The 11416-nt window shown below is 46.2% G+C and overlaps 1 protein-coding gene across 3 annotated transcripts in view; it reads left to right on the top strand.

Annotated features, from left to right (window-relative positions):
• The window catches only part of LOC116392072 (protein tweety homolog 3-like), a 22736-nt gene extending 11330 nt beyond the window's left edge, over positions 1 to 11406 (top strand). Inside the window, exons 4-15 of one of the 3 annotated variants that reach the window (XM_031863217.1) lie at positions 481 to 592; positions 686 to 906; positions 1764 to 1859; positions 1967 to 2039; positions 2199 to 2274; positions 3223 to 3278; positions 3653 to 3745; positions 3951 to 4043; positions 4127 to 4263; positions 6070 to 6243; positions 8768 to 8843; positions 10707 to 11406. In XM_031863217.1, coding sequence (XP_031719077.1) covers positions 481 to 592; positions 686 to 906; positions 1764 to 1859; positions 1967 to 2039; positions 2199 to 2274; positions 3223 to 3278; positions 3653 to 3745; positions 3951 to 4043; positions 4127 to 4263; positions 6070 to 6243; positions 8768 to 8843; positions 10707 to 10841 — 1342 coding nt within the window. In that variant the 3' untranslated portion in view covers positions 10842 to 11406. Of the gene's footprint in view, positions 1 to 480; positions 593 to 685; positions 907 to 1763; positions 1860 to 1966; positions 2040 to 2198; positions 2275 to 3222; positions 3279 to 3652; positions 3746 to 3950; positions 4044 to 4126; positions 4264 to 6069; positions 6244 to 8767; positions 8844 to 9810; positions 10326 to 10706 lie in introns of those variants that run through there. The other 2 variants (XM_031863218.1, XM_031863219.1) reach the window with 2 other exon arrangements.
• The last annotated feature ends 10 nt before the right edge of the window (positions 11407 to 11416 follow it).

The raw sequence follows: 11416 nt of genomic DNA, 5'->3' as shown, positions 1-11416 counted from the left end.
TATGATCCTTCTGCAGCCCTTCATCCACACGTGACACATGCTTCAGGAGTACGAGGGTTTTGAAGAAAGGCTGTTGGGGCTGTTGAACCTCAGATATTGTAGCTTGTAGCATGTGTCACGTGTGGATGAAGGGCTGCAGAAGGATCATATTATGTGCGGTCTGGTGACCCAATTGTTGTGTAGACTCTCTCTGTGTGTGTGTGTGTGTGTGTGTGTGAGAATCATTCCTGGTAGTCCTGTGCCTGCCGGAGGCCGGAGGGTGACACCAATGCAAAGAACAGCGAGCTCAGCGTCGCCTGTTGCTGGTTAACAGAGGAACTGCACTTAATAACTTCACCGTCTTCGCTTCAGTCTCGTTCAGTGTGTGAGCGCCTGTATGACTGTGAGAAATGTGTCATACATATCCATATTAGTTGATTTGATGCCATCCGGTGGTTTGATTAGTCGCCGTGTTAACGCTTCCTGTTTTCTGCCTCCCAGCGCCGGCATCGCTGTGGGGTTCTACGGAAACGGCGAGTCGAGCGATGGGGCCAGCCGCTTGGCGTACTCCCTCCGCCACGCCAACCGCACCGTGTCCGGGGTGGAGAAACTGGTGAGCTACCTGCTGGATCCTCACGCATAAAAGAATGAAACATGTGATTCGTGGCAGTTTCGAGGTTAACTTCTCTGTCCCGTGAATGTCCAGGTGTCAGACAGCGCCCTCGCCTTAAACCAGACAGTGGAGGAGAACTTGGTCCAGCTGGAGATAGCCTTCCAGGAGCAGACGGACTACGTGTCCATCATCCAAAAGCTGCAGGGACAGCTGGACGAGCTGGTGAGGCTGATGGTGGACATTCCCTTCTGGTCCAACACTGACATTTCCCTGGAGGACTTGGCCCACAAGACGGAGGCTTTTGATTTTTACAGGTCAGTACGAACGAGTAACGATGTGTGTTTTGTAACGCATGAAGGAATTCGCTGGATTGAACTGGAAACCGATCTGTTCAGAGGGAATTTTACAAAGTGTACATTACAAATGTTCATTTCAAAGATAAAACCATTCAAATCAACCACTCTGGCCTGAACACAAAGGTGTTAACCAAGTTCCAAAGCAAAAATTTACCAGTGACGTCACGGCTGGAGTAAGCAAAGTAACAAGGGATGAACAGAAATGTGCTGAGCTGACAGAATCATGAGCATGAATCATGCACATGCAAACAAATCCGACGAGGGGCAGACAAGAGAATCCAAAGTCCAAAGGCAGAGGTTCAAACCAGGAATGCAAATCCAACAAGTGTACGGCAGAGAATCAGAAATCCCAGTAGTCCAAAAAATCATGGCTGCCACTTTGATACTTCTTCTGGGTCATTTAACTCAGTTAAAATAAATATATTCAACTGCATGCAGAGGGTCAGGCTGATACAAGTCCATGTTAACGTCCAGGTTCAGGTTCAGGTAACAGAGGGCTTGAAAGCCAAAAGCACATAACACGAAAACAACAAGCTGGCAAGGACTGTGTGGGAAAATGGCTGCAGAGCTGATTAGGTAACGTGGGAACAGGTGTGTAGGTGGGTGTGGCTGTCAGCTGATGGGGAAAGGAGGGGAAGTGTGAGGGCATCTGATGGGACGGATGGAAAGTGGTTTGATTTGGGGAACTAGAAATGTGTCTGGAGAGGAGGGACAGGTGAACTGGTGTATGTTAACGGATAAATCAGCTCACCCTCTACTTTGTGGCTCGTGTTGCTTCTGTGTGTTGTGTCATCTATTTGTATTTGTGTTCACAGGTGGCTGGGGTACCTCAGCCTGCTGCTGTTCGATGTACTCATCTGTCTTCTGGTGCTCTTCGGCCTGATACGCAACTCTAGAGGCACTCTGATTGGGTAAGCTACGACACAAGGTGCTCCCATTGGACGAGCCAAATCCCGTCTAGAATCTGCTGTTGTTGCTGAATCTTGACTTTAAAAACATGCGTCTTTGTGTCCTTCAGCGTGTGTCTGCTCGGTGTGCTGACTCTGATCATCAGCTGGGGGTCTCTCGGCCTGGAGCTGGCTGTCGCTGCTGTAAGTGTAACCATGGCAACATCGCTGAGCTCTCAGGCTCCGCAGTGATGTAATCCCCCCCCTCACTGCTTGTGTGTTCAGCGTGGATGCTGCTGTAGGCTGATGCGTCATGTGTGTGTGTGTGTGTGTGTGTGTGTGTGTGCTTTACCCTCTTTACAGTCCGCCAGTGACTTCTGCGTTTCCCCGGATACCTTCGTCACCAGGGTAACCAAGGAAAACGCTGTCATCGACCAAGGTAAGGAGACAAGGAAACACACAACCAGGGAAATGGTACCAGCCGTTTTTTTAAGACAGCGTTTCCAAAACTTTTAGGCTCGTGAATCATAAAAAGCAAAACTGTCACAGGCTTAAATATATGTCCCTTTGATGTCACCTGAAGACTATTTCTTCCTCCTCTTATTGTTTTATTTTTAGAGGCCTGACAATATGAAACAATCCTGTGTTACATAAGGAAAATATCAGAGATTCTGTGTATCATTCCCTTTTCTACAACTGCTCCACCGGGGATGACTTCGGCAACAGCTTGTATAATGTGTGGTCAGTAGTGTTGATCATGAAGGAAGAATCAAGAGCTGAGTGGTCAACAGACACTGTGGGTTTGACAAATAAGCGGAAACGTCTTGAATAGACTTCAGTTTTCATCCTGACATGTTGCTTCTATTTTAAGACACAAGTGTGTGCGTTTGTGTGTGTGTATCCAGTTTGACTGACACTCTCTCTGCTGACTGCAATGCATCAGCAATCCTGCACCCCCCCCCCCCCCCCCCCCACTCTTCTTCCTGCCTCTCCCCAACGTTAAAATAATTAAATAAAAAAATCTCCAGAGCCCATTTCTGCTTTTTCACTTCGGCTCATTATCTGATTTGTTCTCTCTCTTCATCGTCTTCTATCCCTCTCTACCTCTCGATCTCTTCCTCTCCCTCCCTCTCTTCGCTCTTTGCACTCGTCTAATGAGTTCTGTTGTCTGTCAGTTGTTTCCGCTCTGTAGAGCACAGATGTTGCCTCTGTGACACACACACACACACACACACACACACAGAATTATGCCTGAGTAGTACTGCTAACGAGCCTCCATAGAGAGATTCTGGGCGTAGAAAGTCTGAATAATATTAACAGTGTTTGCCTTTCGTTCATATAACTGTATATTTATTCTAATAACATGTATGTATGTGTTCATTCACAGATATCCTGCAGTATTACTTGAGGTGCAGCCCTGGCCAAATCAACCCCTTCCAGCAGGTAACTTCAGAGATGGTTGAGCGAGTTAGAGAGTGAAGCACACGAAAACATTCGACGAGGACACAAAACGTTGGTCGTCAAATACCTCCGCTAAGGGCGCCTTCTCCCTCCGGATCATACGCCGGGGGCCTGACAAAGCCACAATATTTGACGACACAGCAAAATATCAGAAGGAAAAAAAAGTGCAAATACAGGCAGAGGGCAGAAACTCAGTGGGTCATAAGTGATGATTGAGAGGGGTTAATTCTGTATGATACTTTACATGCTGCTTATTATGCCTATTTAAACCTGTAAAGCAATCAAATAACCCAGAGATGTATTTGTGCGTGTTTTTTGTCCTTGTGTCTCTTGTCTCTCTCTCTTGTGTTTTGCAGAGGCTGTCAGGGAGTCACAAAGCATTGGTGGAGATGCAGGATGATGTGGCAGAGCTACTGAGATCAGCGACACGTGATTATGCCAACACCAAGGTGTGTGTGTGGGTGCGCTCGTGTGTGCGCAATGATGTGTAGCTCTTTTATTTTCACGGATGAGTGGATTTGCGCTAGCGGGAGCCTGACGGTAGTGGCGGTTACAGAAAGCGCCACGTGTTCATAGATGGTGTGTGAGGATGGACATGAAGGCGGACAGTCTACATTTGAGCGCGCGTGTTTAACCGTTGCTTCTTGTGTGCAGGGGAGTCTCGAGCAAATCCAGTCCGTGCTGAATTCCACCGAGGTCGGTCTTCACCAGCTGACCGCTCTGGTCGACTGTCGCAGCCTACACATGGTGAGTCGCTTTGTGCGTCCAGAGAGGAAAAACTCAAAATCCAAGACTTTCTCCACAACTGACGCCTCTCCTCCCCCGTGCAGGACTACGTCCAGGCGTTGACTGGGCTGTGTTATGACGGGGTGGAGGGCGTCATCTACCTGGTTCTCTTCTCCTTCGTCACTGCTCTGATGTTCTCCTCCATTGTGTGCAGCGTGCCACATACCTGGCCTGGCAAGAGGTGACACACACACACACACACACACATATATACAGTCTCTCGCACACAAGCACACACACAAGACTCGCACAAGGTTTTTCTTTTCACTAACAGCTAACGTGTTACTCGTTCTAACTTCCTAATTGTTTAACTAAATGCATCCTGTGACCTGAAAACAGTGGAAAGACCCATGAGGAATCCACTCGGTGCCCATGCATGTGTCACTCTGTCAGTGTTTTGGCCTCCTTCCTCCCGTACGCCTGTCTTTGCATCCATCCAGTTTTCTCTGCAAGTTTATTTGATTGTTTCTCCCGTCAGCACTGCCAGTCTGGCTGAATGTTTGTTTCTATGTTTGTACTTATCTCTCATTTTCTTTTTTCTCCGCTGTGGACTTGGAGCACCAGTGTTGTGTTAGATTGTGTGTATCACCACGTTTTTTTTTTCCTTCATTTTTTTTCTTTCTGTGCCCCACTTCCTCCTTCTGTTCCGTCCCTTCTTTCTCTCTCCCTGTCCTGATTTGGAAACGCTTTGGGCTTCAGCGAATGATGGTGGTTATCGAGGAAATCAAACCCCCGCGGTCCGATAAAACGGCCCCTTTTCAAATAGCCAAACAAACAAATAATGATTTGGTTAAATTAGCGCAAAGAGCTCTAGACAACACTCAGGTGAACGATTTGAATAATGAACCACAGCTGTGCCATAATTGTGGTGTTTTACGCTTGTTTGTTGGGTGTGAATTACCGGCCCAGCTGGTTTTAAGCAATAATCCATAATGTCCCAGAGTTTGTTGGGGTTGGTTGCACATCACGCTGCCTGTGCTTAGCTCTTTTTTTGGTTGCTGGAGCGAAACACCTCCATCTAGTGGCCAGTCAATGCAGTAACTGCTGTCGTGCCTCATGCCTGCGTTAACGTTCTTCATACTGCTCCTGCCCTCTTTTCTTTGAAACATTACCGGCCTGATGTGTACGCGTCAATATGTGGGCGGCTGTTATAAACTTCCCTAAAACAACCTCAAAGAATAGTACAGATATTCCTGATAATAGGGTCTACATATGCACACGTACATGTATTTTGTGGTTGAGCCGTACATTGTAGAAGCCATTACATTTCTGTAGCCAGAGATGCAACTTCCAAATCAGCACATATCTTATTTGACGCTTCATTGTGTTACGTCGCTGGCCCGTTTTTACATTTTTGACCATTTTATGTCTGAAAATAGTTTTTCCCAAACCAGCCATGTTATCTCTTCTTTTTTTTTGTTCTTTCTCCCCCTGATGTTTTTGCTTTAAGTTCCATGGAGCACTCAGCGATGCATGAAGTACTTTCAGGAAAATTTATTTCAATTTGATTCAATTTTGGACAATTTGAAATGCAGAGTAATTATCAGGAGCGAGTCCTCTGTGTCAATAGAGGACGACTGCATGAGAAGACAATGACTGCATGTTTCTACGTATTAAAAGAGTGTGGAGGAATCTACTATCATGTTATGTAACCACACACAGCAATGACAAACAGCTTCGCTCTGGGCTGTGTAGTAACATTAGAGCCCCCACTGTACTTGTAGTGGAGCTGTTGTGTAGATGAATGCTGCCCATGTTCCTTTTCTTCTTGTTCAGCTGCTTTGGTGCTGAAGGCATGGCCTCACCCAGTCTCGTGTGTCAGGGGACTCCACATAGTACAAGTACACCTTCCCCTCTCCTAACCTCCTCTTCAACCACTTGTTTACACTCTGTTGTCTCTCTCGGATCTCCCTCCCCTCTACCCTTCCCCCCCCCCTCCTATCCATCATGCCCTCTCGTGCCCTGCCCTAACCCTGACCAATTGAAGGACGGATGAGGAAGACGGAGAGGACGAGTCGGGTGCCTCGCGGGGCGGTGTGCACGATAACCTGTACCGCGTTCACATGCCCAGTCTCTACAGCTGTGGCTCCAGCTACGGTAGCGAAGCTAGCCTGCCCGCTACAGCCCACACTGTCAGCAATGCCCCCGTCACTGAATACATGTGAGTTAGCACCCACCGCTAGCTAGAGGCTAGCAGGATCAATACACTGCCTGCCGTAGGTAGCTGATGCTTGCCCCCTCCCACCCAACCCCCCAACCCCCGAGACCCAGACTAGCAGCATAGCAACGCTCCACTGCCTGCGATGCGATAAGATAGAATAGATAGTTTGTGCTCTGTACGGCTCGCATGTCCCTTGTGACACATTGTCAGTGAGTTAAAACCCCGCTCTAGCTTTCCTTTTGATACCGATAGAAAAATTGCTGCCTGCTGTATCAGCCAGCCTGCCTGTTTCAGTCCAAGTCTACCTTCCATAGTATAAGTATAACGCTTTCACCCTGCTTGCTACGTGTTACAGTTTGCCAAAGGACTGCTTGCTCTGAATACAACAAGAGAACTTAGCAGATGCATCTCTATTCTGCCACTGCTTGCTTCTATATTAGCTGTGAGCTAATCAAGTACTATGTGATGTTCGCTGTAACTCTGCAGCAAGAAATAAGAAAATAGACCAAACCTGTATTCCGAAAGTCAATGTGGCCTTGTGAGTGTTTTTGACCATTAAAGGACCGTGTTTTTCATGTTTTGGTCCATCGACAAATCCTATAAGCCGATGATTTATGTTCCAAAGCATTTAGTAGGGTTTTAGAGTGATTTATGCCCTTCCATGTAGTCAGTTTGAGTCCATGCCAGAAGCCTTGACACTTGCCTGAGATAGGTAAGGCCTTACAGTGAAAGTTAGGCTATCTTTGCGTGACTATACAGGCGTGAGGATATGTCGTCCCTTGTCGTGCTCGTGGAATCTGACATTCAAGAACAAGAGGAACAGATTCACATAATCCAGTTCAATAACATTCAGTAGACCTATACTTTGGAAAATGGTTTGGCAGTAAGTTAAACTCTATATTCATAGTTAATGGACCAAAACATAGAAAACCACTTATTTGTCCTTTAAGTACAAAGATCTTACGTTTTATTTCAAACTGAAACAGAGCTTTAAATACTGAACGATGACTAATGTGTGTTGTTTATATCAAGCGACCTATGTATCTCTTTGCATTATTACTGTAAGTTGAACCTTCAGACATCCATAATATTTACCTCTTAGGTGTGTAGACGTGTAGACTGTTAACATCAGTGATCAGTTGCGCTGTTGTACATAAAATACAAGAGATCAAGGAAATAGCCTTTGTTTGGCTTGCTGCTAAACTGCTCGCAAGGGACATTTATCTTTGAGGCTCCTTTTTAGTCCTTTAATAGTTATTATTTACCAATATATACTTTTTACCAGACCAATGATAAAGGTCCTATTTTACTGAGCCAGTGTCCCATTGTTAGACTAAATGTTTGTCTTTTGTGCATTGTTAAGAAAGAATGTCAGCTATGTGGGACTGTGGCCGAGGTGTTTAACCCCTGGCTATATGGTGCCAGCGAGCTTAAGTCCCCGACTTATAATTACTACTGAGGCCATTTATCAGACAGTCAGTAAAGGGGAACTTTGTTATCGTTCAACCGTGACCCTATTGTCCCGCGTTCTTGTGTCGAAGTTACACGTGGACAACAATTTTTGAAATTGGTCCAATATATTGAACAAGAACGCTGCAGCCGCTAACAGGCTGTAATGTAATCACACAGGGCAATTCCTCGCCATCAATGTACGTCCACTGAAAGGGCTTGTTTTTGCCATTGACGAGCTCAGATTGTTATTATAAGTGTCTGGAAACATTACGGAAAGGACCCGACAGAGACTTCTTTACCTTTCGCCTGCGTGTTTGCTCAGGGAAGTCTCGTTCTAAAAATGTTTTCTAAAATCTTGCGTCACATTATCAATATCAACAAAATATTCAGTTAACACGAAGCTACACTTTCTGTACTCCAACACGACACACTCTGACAACACTGATCTCCCTCCAACTCTCACTCAAGTTTTCGCCGTTGTCTTCCGGCAACAAGTCACAATGATTAACGGACCGGATCAAACAAAAGGTAAACGGTGGAAACGTGAATGAGAGTTGAGGCAGAGGTTGTTGTGTAAGCATAGCTTAGTGTTGTTTCAAGGATTTTCAATGGCATGGCTGAATATTTTGCTGATTTCGTAAATGTGGATGCCAGCTAAGATTTCAGAACGAGACTTCTCAGACCGGATCAAGCAAAAGGTAAAGAAAACCTTTTTTTTAGTCACTAGGGTTCTTCGACAATGTTGTCAGACAAAAGTAACAATCTGAGTCTGTCAGTGGAAAAAAAAACAAGCACTTTTAGTGGCTGTAAATTGACCGAGCAATTACATCGCAGCCTGTTTAGTGTCCGCCGTCTGCAGCGTTCTCCTTCAATACTGGAACAGCTTCAAAAAATGTGTATCCACATTAGTCACTAAGACACAAAAACATGGAGAAACAGGGTCCAGGTTGAAAAATACCGGAGTTGCCCTTCAAGTCGTAATCATGAGCAGACCACAGATGGACAACAGATCAACAGCTGAGCACCAGTGGCAGGGTGACCACATGCAGTAACCTCTTATTCTATAATGCAGGAGCCAGAACGCAAACTTTCAGAACCCTCGGTGTGAGAACACCCCCCTGATTGGCAGGGAGTCCCCTCCACCCTCTGTAAGTGCACACTTTCTAGAACACACTCTCCCTCCACTATCTTCCAATACCCACAGTGCAGCTGGGAAATATTCTAAACCGCAGAACCCGCAGAGATGGGACTTGATCATTCTAGACTGTAACCAAGGAAGCATGGTGTTGATAAATGCACTTGTGTCTTAATGTCTACTGTTTTTATAGCATGCTAGTGTGGATATTGGAAGGTAGTGCCCTATCCCTACACCACTGCAAGTGTCCTCTGTGCTCAAACTAGACCGTGATCACGGATCGCCTTTTCGGAAAGGTCATTTTGGCAGCCTGGGATAACTGGAAGTTTGAAAAAGAAGTCTGTTGTTTGCAGGATTTGCACTTCACATCAAAAGAGAAGCTTGTCTCTTCTGATAAGTGCAATTGTTGTCCTCTACTTCTGATGTACAAAGTCTGGTTGGTGTCACTGTGGCCGTCAGTGCCATGTGAGGAGAACTCGTAGACCACGTAACGACAAACGGAGGCATCATTGAGATGTTTTTCTGTTGTTTTATTTACATTTAAAACCCTTTTCTTCAACACCAAGTCACAATCCTTGCAGGTGTCTGAATTGCACCTCTTGTTTGAACTATTTGCCACTAAACAGGTTGAAAGTTGTGGCTCTGACAAGGTGCTGCTGGGACTGTAGTTGTGGGTGTTGTTCCATGCAGTATCAACTTCATACATATGGGGCGACAAGACCGTGGACTGACAAAATTGAATCCACAAAATGGTAAATGGACCGCATTTATACAGCGCATTTCTAAATCCCACCTTACCGGACACATCGCTTTAACATGTTGCCTCTCAATTCACCCATTCACACACCGATGGTGCAGCGTTAGTGCTTCTAAACACCTTTTAGGATACAGCTGGCCGCACCCTGCAGTGAAGATGAAACATTTTTGAGCCCAACCCTCTAAATTTCCTGCTCCCCCCCCCCCCCCTCCTGTTCCCACAGTGTGTCTATGTGTGCATTTTCCTGTCGAGGTGTATGTGTCCTCTGTTTCTGTGCCCCCTCACCCTTCACCATTAAACAGTAGCAGGAGCACACGTTCCCCACCTCCATGGTACTGAACTGTAGCAGCCACCCCATGTGGCCCCGGTTCATCATTGTTAGTCCGGTGTGTGGACCGGGCCGCTGTCATCGCTGTGTCTGCAGCCGTGAGGAAACCAGGGACCTCCAACAGTAACCAGCCAGCTGCTCACAAACGAGACCACTAACTCATACCAGGCTAACAACCTACTACATCAGAACTAGAGCACTAACTACAAGCCACTGACAAAAATGGACCACATCTGCTAATTTACAATAACACCATCCAGACCTTAATCTGCTGTTATGTCACCAGTGACTGTTGTAATCAAACCCCCGGCTGTCCAAATGACTGGTCAAAGTATTTCTGCTGTGTTTGTGTTTGTTTGTATCTATATATCTACGTATCTACGTATCTATCTATCTATCTACCCATCTATCTACGTATCTATCTATATATCTACATATCTACATATCTATCTATCTACGTATCTATCTATATCTATTTATCTACATATCTATCTATCTATTATAGATCTACCTATCTATGTATGTTACTTACAACCATTGACATTACCTGATCTAATGTACATGATTAAACTGTTTCTACATTGCTTCTTTTATTCTTCCGTGTAAATAAGGCGTGATCATAATCAACACGTCTTTTCTTCTCGTCTTCTCGTTATCTTCCCTCCTGACTCTTAATTCTTTCCTACTTCACTTCCTCCCTCTGGTTGTCTTCTCCCCCAACATAACTCCCCCACTTCTCCTCCTCCCCCCCCCTCCTTCCTTTTGTTCCCTCACTGTCCTCGTCTCTCCAGTACACCTCCAGTATGAGAGCGAAGTACCTGGCCACCAACCGACCGGACCAGAACCGACGCTCCGTTCCCAACGACCAACTGGACCCGGCTAGCCGGCCTCACCCCGCTGCCCGACCACAGTCCTCAGTCCACTAGAGACCAGAACCGCACCAGTCCAACCCAGTACTGCCTAAATCCAGTTTTCACAGCCAGTAACGAGATCCAACTCAGCGCTCAGCAGAGCTCGAGCAGAGCGGGGCCTTTTGTTAAAAGCACCAACAGGACCCCGCTTTGTCAAGGTCCACTGAACTTCACCAACACCGACCGGTTCCCCACAAACAACACAGCAAGTCCGAACTCACCAACCGAGCACCTCAGCGAAGGACTGCCCTCTGAAGGTCCACTTCTACTTCTCGGCCCCAATTATCCAAAAGTTTAAAAGCCGACGCCCATCCCAGAAGATCACGATTTCTACTCCTCTCCACCCCGAGCTGTGACACATCAGCCCACATACCCACAATGCACAGCAACTAAAGCACCTTGGCTCTGGGTTCGTCCACTTTCTTCTTCTACTTTTCAATTATCTCTCCGCTCCACTGGGATCCGTACACTGCCCTCCGGTGGAGACAGCTCCCACCACTCAATCCCCTGACACTTTTACATTTAGATCACACACACACACACACACACACACACACACACACACACACACACACACACACACACATTAT

The sequence above is a fragment of the Anarrhichthys ocellatus genome, unplaced genomic scaffold (assembly GCF_004355925.1).
Source record: "Anarrhichthys ocellatus isolate YVR2014 unplaced genomic scaffold, GSC_Weel_1.0 scaffold28, whole genome shotgun sequence".
In the NCBI taxonomy this organism is placed as follows: domain Eukaryota; kingdom Metazoa; phylum Chordata; class Actinopteri; order Perciformes; family Anarhichadidae; genus Anarrhichthys; species Anarrhichthys ocellatus.
Note: the sequence above shows the minus strand (reverse complement) of the source record. Positions and strands in the feature narration are given on the sequence as shown.